This window comes from Budorcas taxicolor, chromosome 11, assembly GCF_023091745.1.
Source record: "Budorcas taxicolor isolate Tak-1 chromosome 11, Takin1.1, whole genome shotgun sequence".
In the NCBI taxonomy this organism is placed as follows: domain Eukaryota; kingdom Metazoa; phylum Chordata; class Mammalia; order Artiodactyla; family Bovidae; genus Budorcas; species Budorcas taxicolor.
In genome coordinates, this window is record NC_068920.1 from 42,726,795 (window position 1) to 42,745,314 (window position 18,520).

An 18,520-nucleotide genomic window follows, 5' to 3' on the forward strand; every position below is an offset into this window, starting at 1 on the left:
GAGCCAGTGGTTGAGAATCTGCCTGTCAGTGCAGGGGACACAAGTTTGATCTCTGGTCTAGGAAGATCCCACATACTGCAGGGCACCTGAGCCCATGCACCACAACTACTGAAGCCAGCATGCCTATAGCCTGTGCTGTGCAACAAGAGAAGCCACCACAATGAGAAGCCTGTGCACCACAATGAAGATTATCCCCAATGCCGCAACTACAGAAGCCCTGCACACAGCAACGAAGACCCAATACTGCCAAAAATACATTAATTAAGACAATACTTTATCTTGGTGCTAAGAAGCCATGGAAAAGTTTTAATGACATTTCCCTGCCTCTTGTATCTCAACCCATTAGTTACCTGGATAGGCCCTCTTATCTTCAGGTACAGAGATGCTGTGCAGACAAGTGTAGTATCCTTTCAGACTGAAACACATGGATAGCTTAGCAGAAACCATACTTAGGAGCATCAGGTAGGAAAATATGAACTCAAGAGTCAGATGCATGAAGGTCTATTCATGTATAATGTTGAACACATTTCTTAACCTCTCCAAGCCACTTTCCTTTTCTGTACAGTTGGTAATGTAACATTGAAATCCATTACCACATTGTTGTTAGATCAGAAATAACAAGTACAGTACCTGTGATTGGCATTCCGTAGGTGTTAGCTGCCACTGTTTTAGCAATGCTCCCTTGCTAGCACAAATTTCAAACCCTCTTGGGGAATGGAATCACAAAATAATATATCATCAAATTGTGAAGAAACCTTAAAGATGTCGGTATATGATGCTTGGATTTTTTTGCAACACTGATGAACAGTTGGTTTGTTCTCCAGCATTACTTGTAACATCCAAAGACAGGAAGCTCACTACTGTCCGAAGCAGCCACTCCATGTTTGGCTGTATTAGCAGGTTCTTTTCTTGGACTGAATCCACATCTGCTCCCCTATGACTTCTGTTCAGGGACCTCAGTAGTAGTAACACCTCTCCCCTGTGACAGTCCTCCAGGTGCTGGAGGTCATTATCTCCATTTACCACTCACCTAGAGTTGAAAAGCTTGTTTTTTCACCTAACAACAATGATAAAAGGGTCAATTAATCAAGAAAACAATTACAAAACATATATATACCTAACAATACAGCGTAAAGTGTTAATGGGAGATTTTAATAGTAGCTTACTCCTTGGAAGGAAAGTTATGACCAACCTAGATAACATATTCAAAAGCAGAGACATTACTTTGCCAACAGAGGTCCGTCTAGACAAGGCTATGGTTTTTCCAGTGGTCACGTATGGATGTGAGAGTTGGACTGTGAAGAAAGCTGAGCACCGAAGAATTGATGTTTTTGAACTGTGGTGTTGGAGAAGACTCTTGAGAGTCCCTTGGACTGCAAGGAGATCCAACCAGTCCATTCTAAAGGAGATCAGTCCTGGGTGTTCTTTGGAAGGACTGATGCTAAAGCTGAAACTCCAGTACTTTGTCCACCTCATGCGAAGAGTTGACTCATTGGAAAAGACTCTGATGCTGGGAGGGATTGGGGGCAGGAGGAGAAGGGGATGACAGACGATGAGATGGCTGGATGGCATCACTGACTCGACGGACATGAGTTTGAGTGAACTCCGGGAGTTGGTGATGGACAGAGAGGCCTGGCGTGCTGTGATTCATGGGGTCACAAAGAGTCGGACACAACTGAGTGACTGAACTGACTGACTGAGTAGTTGTTCAGTTGCTTAGTGATGTCCAACTCTGATCCCATGGACTGCAGCATGCCAGGCTTCCCTGTCCTTCACTGTTTCCTGGAGTTTGCTTAAACTGATGTTCCATTGAGTCAGTGATGCCATCCAACCATCTCATCCTCTGTCTTCCCCGTCTCTTGCCTTCAATCTTTCCCAGCATCAAGGTCTTTTCCAGTCAGTCGGCTCTTCCCATCAGGTGGCCAAAGTGTTGGAGTTTCAGCTTCAGCATCAGTCCTTCCAATGAATATGCAAGATTGATTTCCTTTAGGATTGACTGATTTGAGCGCCTTGCAGTCCAAGGGACTCTCAAGAGTTTTATCCAGTGCCACAGTTCAAAAGCATCAGTTCTTCAGCACTCAGCCTTCTTTGTGGTCCAACTCTCACATCTATACATGACTACTGGAAAAGCCATAGCTTTGACTGTATGGATTGTCGGCAAAGTAATGTCTCTGCTTTTTAATATGCTGTCTAGGTTGGTCATAGCTTTTCTTCCAAGGAGCAAGTGTCTTTTAATTTCATGGCGGCAGTCACTGCCCACAGTGATTTTGGAGCCTAAGAAAGTCTGTCACCGTTTCCATTGTTTCCTCATCTATGCCATGAAGTGATGGGACCAGATGCCATGATCTTTGTTTTTTAAACATTGAGTTTTAAGCCAGCCTTTTCACTCTCCTAGTAGTTCAGTTCAGTTCAGTCGCTCAGTCGTGTCCGACTCTTTGAGACCCCATGAATCGCAGCACACCAGGCCTCTCTGTTCATCACCATCTCCCAGAGTGCACTCAGACTCATGTCCATCAAGTCAGTGATGCCATCCAGCCATCTCATCCTCGGTCGTCCCCTTCTCCTCCTGCCCCCAATCCCTCCCAGCATCAGAGTCTTTTCCAATGAGTCAACTCTTCGCATGAGGTGGCCAAAGTCCTGGAGTTTCAGCTTTAGCATCATTCCTTCCAAAGAAATCCCAGGGTTGATCTCCTTTAGAATGGACTGGCTGGATCTCCTTGCAGTCCAAGGGACTCTCAAGAGTCTTCTCTAACACCACAGTTCAAAAGCATCAATTCTTCGGCGCTCAGCCTTCTTCACAGTCCAACTCTCACATCCATACATGACCACAGAAAAAACCATAGCCTTGACTAGACGGACCTTAGTCAGCAAAGTAATGTCTCTGCTTTTGAATATACTATCTAGGTTGGTCATAACTTTTCTTCCAAGGAGTAAGCGTCTTTTAATTTCATGGCTGCAATCACCATCTGCAGTGATTTTGGAGCCCCCCAAAATAAAGTCTGACACTGTTTCCCCATCTATTTCCCATGAAGTGATGGGACTAGATGCCATGATCTTTGTTTTCTGAATGTTGAGCCTTAAGCCAACTTTTTCTCTCTCCTCTTTCACTTTCATCAAGAGGCTTTTGAGTTCCTCTTCACTTTCTGCCATAAGGGTGGTGTCATCTGCATATCTGAGGTTATTGATATTTCTCCTGGCAATCTTGATTCCAGCTGGTATTTCTTCCAGTCCAGCGTTTCTCATGATATACTCTGCATAGAAGTTAAATAAGCAGGGTGACAATATACAGCCTTGGCGTACTCCTTTTCCTATTTGGAACCAGTCTGTTGTTCCATGTCCAGTTCTAACTGTTGCTTCCTGACCTGCATACAGATTTCTCAAGAGGCAGGTTAGGTGGTCTGGTATTCTCATCTCTTTCAGAATTTTCCACAGTTTCTTGTGATCCACACAGTCAAAGGCTTTGGCATAGTCAATAAAGCAGAAATATATGTTTTTCTGGAACTCTCTTGCTTTTTCCACGATCCAGCAGATGTTGGCAATTTGATCTCTGGTTCCTCTGCCTTTTCTAAAACCAGCTTGAACATCAGGGAGTTCACGGTTCACGTATTGCTGAAGCCTAGTAGTAGTGTACTAGTAATAATAACTATCATTTGCTGAATACCCCCACTAAACTTGGTACTATAGATACACTTATAAGGAAGTCTCAACCTGTCAACTGAAGAAAGTTAGAAAAGTAAACAAGTGTAAAACAACATTACAGATACTATGACAGGAATGTGTAGGAAAAAGCAGGGGGCAATTAGGGGAATAGTCATCTTGATAAAAGAGGGGCCTGCCCTTAGATGATACAAACTATACCCTCTCAGTTGAGTAGGTAATACTTAGACTCAACTGGACTTATTTGTGGTATTTGATACAATATTTTAGAGGCTTTAGTCACATAAAGTATTCAAAACAACCGCTGTCAGTAACTGCAAATGCATTCTTACAAGAGATGTTAATTTGCCCTGTTAATATTCTTTACAAAGACTCTTGGGTTAGAGTCAGAATAATGGAAGCCAGGCAAGGAAGAAGAGTGGAATACTGTGATTTGCTGTACCTGTACATGATGGCAAATACTTGGAAAGGAATATTTGAAAATATTTGAAAGACTAGACTTGGCTAGTCTTTCATAAGCACTGAAATAGAAAAGATGAGGCATATTATATTTGTTGTGGCCATTCAATATAGGAAGGCCACAGAAGATGCGGAGCAGTAAAGGACCTGCCCCCTGACTCCTTGCAAGTTGTATGAACACAGCATGGTAGTCACAGTTCAATGCTTGTTTCTCTGTGTGGCGCCCTATACTGGAAGCCAGGGTAAAGATAACCCAACCAGGAGCCTGAGGCATGGGCACAAGGTGATCCAATGCAGGAAGAGGTAGGGAACCTTAAAAAAGGATTATTTGATGTGCCCTGGAAATTCTGAGGACAGATCCTTGGACTGATGAAGTTAGCCTTCCTGAAGGAGGCAGCATGTCCAGGAATAAAACAATGAAGTCCTCCCAAACTCCTAATGGACTTTCTTCAGAAAGCCATAGAGTGCAAAAGGCAGTGAACCTCGAACTGCCTTTTTGAAGAAGAAATACATGAAAGAGGCAGAAACATGACAGTACAATATCAGTGGAGCGTAATTTTTCAAGTTTATTGAATCCTTTCAGAAAACAATTACAAAACTAAGGATCTTGAATATTCCCCCAAACAAGAAACGATGAGAAAGCATAGAAAAGTTTATTTCACAATGTGTAAGTCTTCCACCTGTAGAAGTCACTAAGGAGGGTAAAATAAGTGTTGTTAGAAGCAGAAAATACTCACAGAGACAAATGAGGAAACAGGAGTGTGGAATAGAGTTCAGACACCAGTCATATCCCCATTGCCCAGATGAGGGGACTGAAGTTCAGAGACATTCTCCAACTCCTAAGACACAAATAGAACTCCTTTTCCCCCAACAGGGCAGTTGCAGCCCAGTGATGAATTTAGCACACATGCCCCCTTCAGCCTTTTCTGAACTGACTTGACAAAACAGAAGCATTTACTCCCCAAAACTTTAAATGATATTTCATTAGGGGACTGTCTCCTCAGCTGGGGCCCTGGTGCAAAGTAATCTCTCTTCTGCCCCTCATTTGCCGAACTAATGTTTTTGGTTTTTTTTTTTTTAAGTAGTTCCCTTCAGGCATTATTATTATTAAGACATTATCCACATACCGTAAATGTCACCCTTTTAAAGGTGTCACCCTTTTAAAGGTACACACCTATGATCTTTAGTATATTCACAAGATATCACCACTGTCTAATGCCAGATCATTTTCATTTCCCCATAAGGAGACCTGGTCCTCACTAGTAGATACTTCCAACTGTCCCTCCCCTAAACCCCTGGGAACAACTAATCTGTTTTCTGTCTTTATGGATTTTCCTATTCTGGATGTTTCATATAAATGAAATCATACAATACATGGTGTTATGCATCCAGCTTCTTACCAGTGTTTTTATGGTTCACTCATGTTGTAGCTTGAATCAGTGCTTCATTTCTTTCTATGGCCAAAGAATAGTCTATCACAGATAGTCTATCATAGAGTGTGTTTTGTTTATCCATTCATCAGTTGATGGACTTTGGGTTTTTCCACCTTTTGGCTATTGTGAACAGCAGTTAGTATAGTACTATGAATATTCATGTTCAAGTTTTTGTGTGGACAAATGCTTTTCGTGTTTGTGTAGTCAGTTGCACCTAGGGCTGCGATTGCTGGGTCATATGGTAACTCTGAGTTTAACTTTTTGAAGAATTGCCTATTTTACATTTTATATTCCCATCAACACTGTATGAGGATTCCAATTTTGCCACATCCTCACTAACACTCATTTTTTTTAATGATAGCCATTTAGTAGGTATAAAATAATATCTCCTTGTGGTACTGATTTCATTTCCCTAATGACAGACGATGTAGAGTGTCATTTCATGTGTTGTTAACCTTTGTATATCTTCTTTGGAAAAATGTCTATTCAAAACTTTTCCCAGTTTTTAATTGGGTTGTCTTTTTATCGTTAGGTCATCAGTTCAGTTCAGTTCAGTCGCTCAGTCATGTCTGACTCTTTGTGACCCCATGAATTGCAGCACGCCAGGCCTCCCTGTCCATCACCAACTCCCGGAGTTCATTCAAACTCACATCCATCGAGTCGGTGATGCCATCCAGTCATCTCGTCTGTCATCCCCTTCTCCTCCTGCCCCCAGTCCCTCCCAGCATCAGGGTTTTTTCTAGTGAATCAACTCTTCGCATGAGGTGGCCAAAGTACTGGATTTTCAGCTTCAGCATCATTCCTTCCACAGATCACCCAGGACTGATCTCCTTTAGAATGGACTGGTTGGATCTCTTTGCAGTCCAGGGGACTCTCAAGAGTCTTCTCCAACACCACAGTTCAAAAACATCAATTCTTCAGCACTCAGCCTTCTTCACAGTCCAACTCTCACATCCATACATGACCACAGGAAAAACCATAGCCTTGACTAGACGGACCTCTGTTGGCAAAGTAATGTCTCTGCTTTTGAATATACTATCTAGGTTGGTCATAACTTTTCTTCCAAGGAGTAAGCGTCTTTTAATTTCATGGCTGCAATCACCATCTGCAGTGATTTTGGAGCCCCCCAAAATAAAGTCTGACACTTTCCACTGTTCCTCATCTATTTCCCATGAAGTGATGGGACCAGATGCCATGATCTTCGTTTTCTGAATGTTGAGCCTTAAGCCAACTTTTTCTCTCTCCTCTTTCACTTTCATCAAGAGGCTTTTGAGTTCCTCTTCACTTTCTGCCATAAGGGTGGTGTCATCTGCATATCTGAGGTTATTGATATTTCTCCTGGCAATCTTGATTCCAGCTTGTGCTTCTTCCAGTCCAGCGTTTCTCATGATATACTCTGCATAGAAGTTAAATAAGCAGGGTGACAATATACAGCCTTGACGTACTCCTTTTCCTATTTGGAACCAGTCTGTTAGGTCATAAAAGTCCTTTATTCTGATTACAATATCCTTATCAGATATATGTTTGCAAATACTTACTCTCATTTTGTGGGTTTATATTTCTTTGAAATGTCCTTTGAAGCATTGCTGGACTACTTTTAATACTAAAATAGGAATATGTAGTTGTTCGAAATTATACTTTCAAATTTAATAAGCATTATAATTTTCTGAGCAAACCATGTTTTGACCACGTTTTGGGGCTTCCAAACTAAGAGTTTTGAATTCATTATGGGATCTATCATAATGATAGTTATCACTTTATAGCATTTAGGTGCCAGGTGCTGTTTGAGCACTTTGCACGTATTAACTTATGTAATTCTCACCACAATCCTATGAGGAAGAAATTTATTTCACTACTCATTGTACAGATAAGAATAGAGGCAGGTGCTCACTTTGGCAGCACAAACACTAAAACTGGAACAATACAGAGAAGATTAGTATGGTCCCTGCACAAGGATGACACGCAAATTGGAGAACCCTTCCATATTTTTACAAATTGAAAGAGTAGCATCGAAACATTTACATTACTGTATGTAAAATTAGACAGCCAGTGGAAATTTGCTGTATGAGGCAGGAATTCAAATCCGGTGCTCTGTGATAGCTCAGAGGTGTGGGATGGGGTGGGAGGTTGGAGAGGGAGATTCCAGAGGGAGGGGGCATATGTATACCTACCCGACGGCTGATTCACGGTGATTTATGGCAGCAACCAACACAATATTGTCAAGCAATTATCTTCCAATTTTTTAAAAAAAGAATGGAGGCAGAAGAAAGTTAAGTAATTTGCCTGAAGGAAAGTAAGTTGAGTAATTTGCTCAGCAGAGATGAGCTCCGGATTCCGTTCTTAACCGTCTGCTACTAATGAGGCGAAATTAAACCATTTCAAAGAATGCCTAACTCCTCACATCGGGGAAATAATAGTGTTTTCCTGGCGTCTACACTGTGAAGTTTTCCCCTCTTTACCAACCAGAAACTATTGCCACCTTTCCAGGCGTCCTCGTTACTCCGTCCCCTCCCAGTCTAGCCTCAGGGCCTTCTCTCCTGTCCACTGGTCCGAGACAGTTGTTGGAAGTAAAAGTCGCCTGCGTTCCCCAGGTGGAGTGGGTCTAAATTTCTGCCGGCCGATTGGAACCAAGAAGCAGCTGATTCCGCCCTAAGAGGCTCGGGGCCAAGCCATGGGCGGGGCCAGCAGAGGGGGCGGGAACTGAGCCAAGGCTGACTCGCCTCTGCACTGTGCGGCACCTGCAGCTCAGAGCGGAGCCATGAGCTGGACCTGCCCGCGTTGTCAGCAACCAGTTTTCTTTGGTGAGGCCTGGGTGGGAAAGGGGAGAAGACGGGGCAAGTGAGAGCTACTGGGTTCCCTGAGGACGCAAGGAGCTGGCGACTAGTTCCGGACCTTCTTTCCACCTGTGGGTTGCTGGGCACTCGGGCGGAATGGAGCTGGACTCCCGGAGACACTCCCCTCGCCTCTAGGAGCCAGGGTGGGCGGGAACAAGAGGGGAAAGGAGGGCGCCTTCTGCTTGGCCTGGCTCCCCTCTGCCCGATTCCACCTTGTCCTCCACAGCAGAGAAAGTGAGCTCCCTGGGCAAGAACTGGCACCCATTCTGCCTGAAATGTGAGCACTGCCACAGCGTCCTGTCCCCAGGAGGGCATGCAGAGGTGAGGCCTGGCTAGGGCGCACGGCTCTGTATCTGTCACTATCCCTGAGATACCAGCCCCCGCGCCCCGTTTCAGTCCCATCTGCCCACCAAAGGCAGCTTCAGTAGCCAACTCCCAAGATCACCTACCCAATAGGCACCATACAAGCCAGGATGTGGGGAGCCTGAATTGTGCTGATAGATCCCGAGGCTTTTGTGGGGTAGGGGAGGGAAGCAGCTGCGCTTCCTGACCTGCTCTTTCCCTTTTTCCCTGGCCACTGTGGCAATTCTAGCATGCCAGCTCACCCCTCACTCCTCCCATTCCCTCCAGCCCAGGCCAGTAGACAGCCACACCTGGCAGCTGTCTTGGGGAAAAGCCTGTGGGGCACAGGAGAGGCCCTGTTGAGCCCTAAGCAGTCCTCTTTCCTCTGCTTGTACCTAGCACAACGGAAGGCCGTATTGCCACAAACCATGCTATGGGGCTCTCTTTGGACCCAGAGGTAAGTACCAGTCTGGAAAGGGCCAGGGGATAGCAGAACCCTCTGTGTGCCTGGGAGCTGGAGACTCAAGCCTACCTCCCCTCTTCTCTCTGCAGGGGTGAACATTGGTGGTGTGGGCTCCTATCTCTACAAACCTCCCACTCCCACACCTGCCAGCATCACTCGCCTTAGCCCCAGCAGCTTCAGCCCCCCCAGGCCCAGGACTGGCCTCCCTCAGGGCAAGAAAAGTAAGTGAGATTGGGAGGTGGGGCCAGGTGGCAGTATTCCACCTAGTCCTCCGCTTCACATGCCTACAACTTTGTTCACGGCAAAGTCTTCTCCGTGGCTCCTTTTCTAATATTTCCTCATGTCAGCTACTGGGTAAGAGGTAAATTGGGCAGATGGCATTATCACTCCCACTTTACAGGTGAGGAAACTATGGTCTGTAGAGGGCAAGTGAACTTGTGCAGTCACACAGTTAATCAGAGGCAAAGCTGGCCTAGAACTCAGGCCTCTCCCAGGTCAGGGCCGTGGAAGGAATAACCTAGTGTGAAGGGTCACTGAGATGGGCCAGCCCCTCACATTCTTTCATTTCTCTCCCTCCCTGTTCCTTCATCCCCTGAGTGGACAGTGACACTGTGCTCCCCAACACCTGACACCCCTGCCCTGGCCAGCTCCTGTATCAGCTCAGGTTTCCTGAGGATTGGGTTGCTGACAGAGTTGGGCTGGTGGGCACCTGAGGCCCTGGGAGGATGAGAAGGGAGCAGGTGGTCCCTCCTGCAGACAGGGATGAGGCAGGAGATGGAGTCAGAGGGGACTCAGCTCTGCCTGAGAAAAGCAGGCTCATGTCCATGTGGGTGGGAGGCTGTGGGATGAGCCTGGCTTTTGGAAGAGCACAGTGCCATATACAAGTCAGGGCTGATGGGCCCTGATTAGGCTTGGCTCCCACCTTAGCCCTAGCTGGGGGCCTCTTCCTCTTAAAGGCCCTCCCCACATGAAGACATTCACTGGGGAGACCTCGTTGTGCCCGGGCTGTGAGGAACCCGTCTATTTTGGTAAGTGACAACAGAAGCTGGCGGGGGGAGGTGGTGCCAGGCAAGTGGGCCTCCCTGCTCTGTCCCTGGAACTACCACCTCTCCTCCACCAGCTGAGACAGTGATGTCTTTGGGCAGAAATTGGCACCGACCCTGTCTGAGGTGCCAGCGGTGCCGGAAGACCCTGACTGCTGGGAGTCACGCTGAGGTGAGCAGGGCAGGGGTGGGTGACTATGCTGGGAGGGAGGCTGGAAAAGAGCCAAGCTGAGACGTCTCTCTTTTTCTCTGTGTCCCAGCATGACGGCGCCCCCTACTGCCACATTCCCTGCTATGGCTACCTGTTTGGCCCCAAAGGTGGGCAGCCCCACCCCAGACACTGGGCCTGAAGTATGGCATGTGGGTCTGTGTGGACAATTTCCCCTGTGGTCAAACACACTGCAGGCCCCTCCCAGTTCCCTCCAGCCTTCAGCCCAGCACCCCCCAACCCCAAGGCCCTTGGTAATGGGGTTCTCTCCTTCAGGTGTGAACATTGGTGATGTGGGCTGCTACATCTATGACCCCGTGGAGATAAAATCTAAATGAAATACTCACAGGAAAGGTCACACTAACCCGGGTCTTCCATCAACCCCTCCATGGTCCAGTGGAAGCTACAGAATTTTCTAGTTCCAAGAGAGTGGGAAAAGGTGGGATTCTGGTGGCCTGGGCCTAGGCTCTATGGTAGACCAGAATCTAGACTTTCTCTGCCAGCTCCTCCCTCTCCCATTCCTATCTGGTCAGGGACACAGGCCACCTCACTTGAAGGGTAGCCTCTTGGTCTTTCCAATCGCTTGACCCAGCAAATTCTGTAACTTCAAGGTACTCATAAAATGTGTGTTTATTTTTGCTTCTCCAATAAAATGTTAGCTCCCATGCCTTCAATTCTTCTTTAGACATGAGGCCTAGACAGTGGGTTGCAGGGTGGGGAGTGTAGGGGTGAGGGGGTGCATTAACCTGCAGAGTGCCTGGGAGGTAGCAAAGTCAGCCACAGGAACAAAGAGCTCTGTTCTCCTGGCTCCCTGGCTCTGGCACCCGGCAGCCCCAGCCCCACACAGTGGACAGCATGCCCACCAGACCTACTGGTACCAGAAGTATCATAGGACAGTTATTTAGCACCATGTCTAGAAGAAGCACCTTAGCATCTCATTTGAGCATGAGAGGAGATAGATCCTGTGGTGAGGTCTGCTAAGAGGCTTCATTATCCATTTGAGAGATGACCAGAAAGGTAAAGTCACAAGCCCAAGGTCACCCAGAAGTCAGTGACAAAGCTGGGACCAGAACCCAGGGCCAGACTCAGTGGCTTTTCATCCAGGGCTTATCCCACAGCTCCAGGGGCACCTCTATTTACAAAATCCTCCCAGCCATGAGAGGGGTGCCAGACTTCTCCAGCAGCCCACTGCATTCTGGGAAGCTGCTGTTTTACCGGAGGCCAAATAGTCAGACTGGATGAGAACAGAGAGAGAGCAACTGCAGCCCCAGGCAGAGGGCTCGCTGCCCCCAGCCCCAGTCCCAGGGCCTGCCCTTCTGTTCTCTTAGCCCCTGCTGCAGAACTTCTGTAGAGGGCCTGGCCTCAATACCACTCAGTCTTGGACCTGCTTCATGGGCATCTCTTCCTCCTGAAGACTGGATGGGGCACTGGGGAGGAAGGAGTCATGAGCAATGGTGGGGTTTAGCCTCTCAGCCAACCACCCCAGCCTGCCCCTGAGGGCTGGCCTGGGGCTCCCCCCAGCTCTTGACATGCAAACACATGCACTCCCACAAGTGACTCCCACACATGCCTGACACATCCCTGACATGTAGGCATACTTGAGTGTGTGTACACATCCTCTTCTTCCTGGACACACACACAGGTATGGACTCACGGACACTTTTCTACACACTGCAGGTCATGCTCCCATGCACACTTGCACACATGACTGGATACACATGTGCTAACATGGCTCCCTCTCTGAATCTTAGATGTCAGGGACCTGGGCACCCATACCCACATGCACGTGCTCACACAGACACAGTCCTGTGCACACACCTCTTCCTCTCCACATCTTGGATGGTCTCTGGCAACTGTGCCTGCTTTGTCTCTGGTAGCAGGAGGGCAGTGCAGGCAGCCAGCAGGGCGATCCCCCCATAAGCGAGCTTGGGCAATGACAGCCATACTCCGTCCAGCAAGGCTGCCAGTGGGGCCAAAGACCCCCCTAGCCGGCCCACCAGTGCAGTCAGCCCCATCCCCGTCTGTCTGTTCAGAAAGAGGACGGAGGAGAGGGCTGGTACTTGAAATTACTTGCAGTCATGCCTCACGGGGCTCCCCTTCTGGGCTGGCAGGCCCTGGTGCCCCCTTCTCCCCAGACAGCTAAGAAAACTGGGGCTTCTTTCAGGTGGTCTTCCCACCCACCCCCAAGCCCAGGGGCCCTCGAGCCAGCACCCACAGGAGGATGGGCTCCTGTTCTGATAGTACCAGTCAGGTACTGCAGAAGGAAAATAAAGGTCATTAGAAAGAAGATGGGGAGAGGGTGGTGTGAAAGGAAGAGGTCAGCAGCTGGAACAGATTGCTGTGCTAGAGAAGACAGAGGGTTTTCTGAACATGCCCAGCTGTCTGCCCACTTCCTCTCCACCTGTCAGTAGCTACCTGAAAGAGCCTTATGTCCAGAGACAACCCCTCAAGGGCAGCTTTGCTTAGGCTGTAGTGAGTAGGATGGGATGGGTTGAACAGATGGGGCCTTTTGCGACTGTTTTCTTTTAAAGGAGCCCCAGAGAAGTTGTCTGACTTTGCTCAGGGTCACTCTGTAAAGATTAAATGCCCCACCTCTTCCCAGATTTAGACAAACGCAGAAGGCTCAGATTAGGTCTGTAAGGAATGGATGACAGGGACCGGGGTACGGTGTACGTGTCTAGGATGTTAGTAAGAGATGTGACTAACAAGCCCTCCCTCCAGGTGTCTTGCCTGGGACCCCTCACCTGAGCACGGTAGGGTACAACTCCGACGTGAACAGGTAGGCAGTGGTGAAGGCAGCTTCAGAAAAACCTTTCCCCATCACCGCCAGGGCGGTGCTCCACGACTTCATCTCTGGAGGGAAAGGGGTTCAGGCAGTGAGCCGGCCTTGCCGGATAACCGAGGTTCTCCCAGGATAGGAGGTGCAGTCTCGGGTGAGGGCGGGACTTAACTGGCCTTGAGTCAGGGCTTCCGGGATGGGATGGGGCGGGTTCTCGGCCAGGGGGCGGGGCCTACAGGAATGGGCGGGGCTCACCGGGGGACACCAGTATCCTGAAGCCCAAGGCGAGCGCGGAGCCAAGCAGCGTTCCCGCCATCGTGAGGCGGCGTCCCACGTGGCGCACCGACAGATAGACCAGCAGCTTGGAGGGCAACTCCACGGCCCCGAACACCAGCTGCGTCAGGTATACGTTCAGGCCTAGTCCCGACACGTCCAGGCTCACGCCGTAGTAAGAGAAGTTCACTCCAAACCTGAGAAGGTCGCGATGCCGCTCAGGGGCCCTCCTTCGCGCCCCATTGTCCTCTCAGGAGCCTTAGGCCTTTTAGAGGGACCATCTCTCCCCACCTTCGGAGCCCACTGCCCATGACCTTCCCAGTCCCCATAATCCCTTCTGGTGGCCCAAACGCCCTTACCTAATCTTCACAACAACCCCGTGAGATAGGAACTAATAGCGTCCTGTCGTACAGCAGAGGCACTGAGGCTCAGGGTGCTAAGTGACCTACCTGTCCAAGGGCTCACTAGGAAGCGGCAGAGCTTGCATTTGACCCCACGTATCTCTTGCACCGGCTCCAACCTGACCTTCCAGAGTCCAGTCCCTCCAGAAGCTGACCCTCCTGCCACCCGCAGTTACAGTTTCACTTGTCCCGTGTCCTCTCACACTCAGCACCAGCTGGAGCCCGCCCCTCCCCCACCCCACCTGGCCCAGGTCAGGCTCCCTCCTCACCACACCACCATGCAGCACAGTGAGATGTGTCGCAGCCGTGGTGTCCGGAACAGGTCTAAATACGAGGGTCTTTGGACCGTCCGCTCCGCGGCAGCCACTTTGTTCAGGGACTGGTGGGGGGAGGAGGAGGGTTTATGATGCTGGAGTCGGCTGTGAGGCCTGAGCAAGGTACCTTGTTCTCCCTGGATCTCTATCCTTCTCTGCTGCAGTAGAGGGGGAGGGGATGCAGGTGGGAGCTGAGTAGGGTGGGCCCTGAGCAAAGGGTGTGGCCCACCAGGGCCAGTAGGACATCCTAAAGAGTTTGGGACGTTCTACTGGAGTCCAGGAGCTTTTCTTGCATAGTGTGGACCCCAGGAAGGGGACCCTTGACACAACCTGCTGACCCCCACACTCACACACAAGCATGCACTTGCACACAAACACAACATGCATTCACTCTCACCTCCTGGCTCAGGCTGTCCTCACCCACAGGCCGCCCATTGAGCCTGGCACAGTGGAGCAGGTACCTGTGGGCCTCTTCCACACGGCCCTGGGTCAGAAGCCAGCGGGCAGATTCAGGCACCCACCTGGGGGACAGGAGGAGGCCCTTCAGTCAGAGTCGCCGCCCTAAGCCACATCTCCCTCCTGGGCACACCTGTCTGCCTCCAGGCTCTTCCCCACACAGTACCCTCAGCCTGGAACATGTTCCCTTCCCAAGCCCTCCTCATCTGATGAACTATTCATCTGTTAAGGCCCAATTTCATAGCCACCTCTGCCCACTCTTCTTTGCCGAGGCCTAGGTACCCCACAGCCTGGGATTCCCTGCTCTGCTCAAATGAATTGGTCTCACTCCCAAAACCTCAGCCCCCAGCACTAGCTATCATTTCTCCCACAGGTGGCCAGGAGGGCAGAGGATGAAAGAGAGACAGACACACAGACATACCCAGAGGGATCATCCAAAACCAGTTCACTTGGGGGAGGCAGTGAAGTGGCCACCTCACCCAGCCTCTCACCCTCCTGTCTGGACTCCTGTGCTGGCTTTGCCCCAGCCCCACTCGTCCCGGGCACCAGCCTGTTTGTGCTTCGCTCTGTCTCTCCATCCCCAGCTCCCCTGTCGCTCTGTCTGTGCCTCTAAATCTGCCTTTCAGTCCTGGTCTCTCACTGTCTCTCAGCAGTTCGGCCTCTGTCATTCCATCTCTATCTATATTTTGTTCTCTCTGTCTCTCCTTCACATGCCCAATGCCATCCTCTTTATACCGATGTTTGTCTCTCTTTCTCTTTCTTGGTCACTGACTGTTTCTCTTCATCCCAGTTTCTCTTTCAAATCTCGTCCATGCGTGTGTGTTCAGTCACTCGGCCGTGTCTGACTCTTTGCAACCCCATGGACTGTAGCCCACCAGGCTCCTCTGTACATGGGAATCTCCAGGCAAGAATACTGAAGTGGGTTGCCATTTCCTCCTCCAGGGAATCTTCCTGACCCAGGGATCAAACCCGTGTCTCCTGCATTGGCAGGAGGATTCTTTACCTCTGAGACACCTGGGAAGTGATTCATTCTGTCTCTGGCTTCTGTGTCTCCCACTCCCCAGCTGCCCACAAGTCTCACCAGAGGGTAAGGATGCCTGGGGCACAAGGCAGGGTGACAGTCAGCAGGAGCCATCGCCAATCCCGTATCAGGTAGCCGATCAGTCCCAACAGCATCACACCCCCTGTCCAGAAGGTGCTGCTCAGGACACCTGCCACAGTCCGGTGTCTCACGTCCAGCCACTCCAGTTCTGGGCCAGGGCAGGGGTTGGAGGCAGGAAGACAGTTAGCAAGGGCCAGATGGGCTCAGTCTCACCTTTGACTGTAGGTCCTACCCATTCTTTGCATGCCTTACCCAGTGGCATCACAATGATGGTGAAGCCAGCCAGAGCCATGCCAGTGAGGGTTCGAGTGATGGCAAACATGATGTAGCTGACCGAGGCTGCAGACGCCAGGCCCAGCACCAGGGAGCTCACGTAGGCCACCAGCAGCAGGCGGCGCCGCCCAAACCTGCACAGGGGTCACGCAGGGTCAGCACCCTGTAGACGGGAAGTCCCATACTACAGTTAGTGGAAGACGGTTCCCCACCCCACTCCGCCGTACTGGCCCCCTCTACCTCACCCGACCTGTCAGACAGATATCCGTAGGCCACGGCCCCCACCAGCACACCGGCGAAGAAGAAGGTGGAAGTGGCTTTGTTCAGGCCTTTCTGCTCACACACAAGGTCCCACTGCAGGAACAGGCAGGGAGGGGCCTCCTATGGGCATAGGCCCCTTCCAGCTGGTACCAATCCCTCTTCTCCCAGACCCTGGGGCTTTCTGAGGTCAACTGTGCCATCCTGGTACCTCCATGTAAGATAATAAGTCCCCAACTATTCCCTCCAGCTTGTGGGTAGAAAACTTTGCCCCCCACCCCAGTCCTGCAACCTCAGTTTTTTCCCATGGAAGGCCTTGACTATGACGACAAGAGTTCTGCTCCTTCCCAGACAGACTGTCCCCCACCTCCTCCTCCATCCTCCAGATGAATTACATAAATCCTAGACCTGGGGCCTGGAAAAAAGAAGGGAGAGAAGGAGTCTTCTATTGTTTTTCCACCTCTTAGAACAGAAAAACCCTTCTCAAACCTCTGCCCCAGCTCCCTGGAGCCAACTTACTCCTGCCTTGCCCTAATCACCTCCCAAGTGGTAATAGCAGTTCTTACACAGGGCCTTTACCACAAGCCAGGAACTAAGCTCAGTGCTTTAAAGTTATAGACCCCATCTACAGATTGGTAAATGGTGACTCTCAAAGGTAAAGTAATGTATCTAATGCCCACATGGTAATCACCCAAGGCAATGGCAGACCCATTCACTCACATGTCCCCCAACCTCCCAGCTCGGGTACCTCGGTTGCAATGGTGGAGGAGAATTCCGAGTGGTTGTACTCCCAGCCCTGAGGACAGGACACTGTGGAGGGCTCACCCTCTGGTTGCTCCCCAGGGTCCTGCCCCTCTCCCCACAACGTGCTGTTGGGGAGGGCCTGCGGATGGGTGAAGCGGAGGCAGGCGCTGAGCCTGCCGTCAGGCTCCCGGGGCAGGTGGGCCTCCAGCCATGCATCCTGGTTGCTGAAGTTGTCCGGGGCCCCAGGCAGGGCACAGTGGTGGGATGGCACGGCAGCCAGGAAGATGGGCAAGAGGAAGTGCATGGGCAGCAGCACCCGGGGCAGGGCCAGCAGGGCCACATTCCGCAGCTGGAAGGGCCCAAAGCCGCCCACCTTCTCTAGCAGCTCCTCGAATCCCATGCTGCTTACCCACCAAACTTCTTCTGCGTGGACTCCCTCTATAGTGCCCAGCACAGCTCAAACCACCCACCACTTGAACCCTTGGACTCTGGAGGCGGGAGAGACAGACTGATGAGCAGAAAGCCTTCAGTCAGAATCCAGCCCTCAGGGGCTGGCCCAGGATGGGGCCCTCCCAGGTCTCCAGGGATCCCTGCCTGTCTGGCTTAGTTCCCTGGGGGAGGGGGGAAGAGGGGGGAGGGGCTGCCATCCACTCAGAAGTCACTGACATTGTGGCTCTGTGACTTACATATTGGTGCTCAAGGACCAAGTGGGGTAACCTTGAGCTGCCAGGGGGTAGCTGGGTGTGTGGGAGATGAGGCCCTAGCCCCTTGGTCAGCAGCACTTCCAAGGGTCCCTAAAAGGAGAAGTCCCCTGGAGCACAGTGCCAGCTCTCCCTGGATGCCCTTTGTCCTATGAAGCCTTAGTTCATCTGTGTCTATTTGTAGCCACAGCCTGGCTGGCAGCTCGATATTCAAGACCGAGATCTAGGTCCTAACCAGGTGAAGGGTTCTTCCGGCTGAGAACCCTTCCCGTACACAGGAAGGGAACACGAGGCCTTCCTGTACTCCTACCTGGAGCGTATGTCCCAGGCAGAAACACACCTGAAACCACACCAGACAGTCTGGCTGACCTGGGGATCCCAGACCCATTACCCTTCCATTTTTTCACTCAGGGTCTCTTCCCATACACACAGTCCCATCTGCCTCCCCTCTGACTCTATTTCAGGAGCTTCCCAGATTACCCTGTGGTGAATGGGGGGTGATGGTAGGGAAGGAAGGAGTTTGCCAAGGTCTTGACCTAGTTGCCTGCAGTGAATGCCTAAGACTCAGAATTTGTCTGATCTCCCCCCTCAGTTCTCATTCATGGCCCCTGCCACGAAAGCACAGTGGAAGCCAGCAATGTCAGACTCGTTCTGATCTGATTCTACCAGGTTGGCAAAGCTGGGAGATTGTCACATCGTATTCCAAGGGCTCTAGATTTCTAAGCAAATAAGCTTCTCAAGGGCCTAAGCTGAAAAAACAATTTTCTTTGAAAATCTCTC

At 50.3% G+C, this 18,520-nt stretch overlaps 2 protein-coding genes and 1 non-coding gene across 3 annotated transcripts; 2 read left to right on the forward strand and 1 right to left on the reverse strand.

The window, feature by feature from the left end:
* The first annotated feature begins 7,432 nt into the window (after nt 1–7,432).
* Nucleotides 7,433–7,539, forward strand: LOC128057138 (U6 spliceosomal RNA). The gene has a single exon (XR_008200311.1). It is a non-coding gene; the product is annotated as a U6 spliceosomal RNA (small nuclear RNA).
* Nucleotides 7,540–8,307: 768 nt separating this feature from the next.
* CRIP3 (cysteine rich protein 3) lies at nt 8,308–10,777 on the forward strand. Its single transcript, XM_052649312.1, has 8 exons — nt 8,308–8,350; nt 8,610–8,704; nt 9,125–9,182; nt 9,278–9,409; nt 10,145–10,216; nt 10,309–10,403; nt 10,492–10,549; nt 10,716–10,777. Exons 1-8 carry the CDS (start codon nt 8,308–8,310, stop codon nt 10,775–10,777), a joined length of 615 nt encoding a protein of 204 aa, XP_052505272.1.
* Nucleotides 10,778–11,811: 1,034 nt separating this feature from the next.
* SLC22A7 (solute carrier family 22 member 7) lies at nt 11,812–17,439 on the reverse strand. The gene is made up of 10 exons (XM_052649522.1): nt 17,044–17,439; nt 16,288–16,391; nt 16,017–16,171; nt 15,744–15,912; nt 14,604–14,727; nt 14,162–14,271; nt 13,474–13,688; nt 13,184–13,292; nt 12,258–12,464; nt 11,812–11,866 (listed from the first exon to the last, which is right to left on the reverse strand). Exons 1-10 carry the CDS (start codon nt 17,437–17,439, stop codon nt 11,812–11,814), a joined length of 1,644 nt encoding a protein of 547 aa, XP_052505482.1.
* Between the last annotated feature and the right edge of the window lie 1,081 nt (nt 17,440–18,520).

What these genes read in the sequence shown, in the direction of transcription:
- CRIP3 (XM_052649312.1), top strand. Translation starts at nt 8,308, where the DNA reads ATGAGCTGGACCTGCCCGCGTTGTCAGCAACCAGTTTTCTTTG. An exon ending in TCAGCAACCAGTTTTCTTTG is followed by an intron (nt 8,351 to 8,609) that starts GTGAGGCCTGGG and finishes TGTCCTCCACAG; the next exon opens with CAGAGAAAGTGAGCTCCCTG. An exon ending in CCTCCCTCAGGGCAAGAAAA is followed by an intron (nt 9,410 to 10,144) that starts GTAAGTGAGATT and finishes TTCCTCTTAAAG; the next exon opens with GCCCTCCCCACATGAAGACA.
- SLC22A7 (XM_052649522.1), bottom strand. Translation starts at nt 17,439, where the DNA reads ATGGGATTCGAGGAGCTGCTAGAGAAGGTGGGCGGCTTTGGGCCCTTC. An exon ending in TACGGATATCTGTCTGACAG is followed by an intron (nt 16,172 to 16,287) that starts GTCGGGTGAGGT and finishes ACCCCTGTGCAG; the next exon opens with GTTTGGGCGGCGCCGCCTGC. An exon ending in CAGGATACTGGTGTCCCCCG is followed by an intron (nt 13,293 to 13,473) that starts GTGAGCCCCGCC and finishes CTTTCCCTCCAG; the next exon opens with AGATGAAGTCGTGGAGCACC.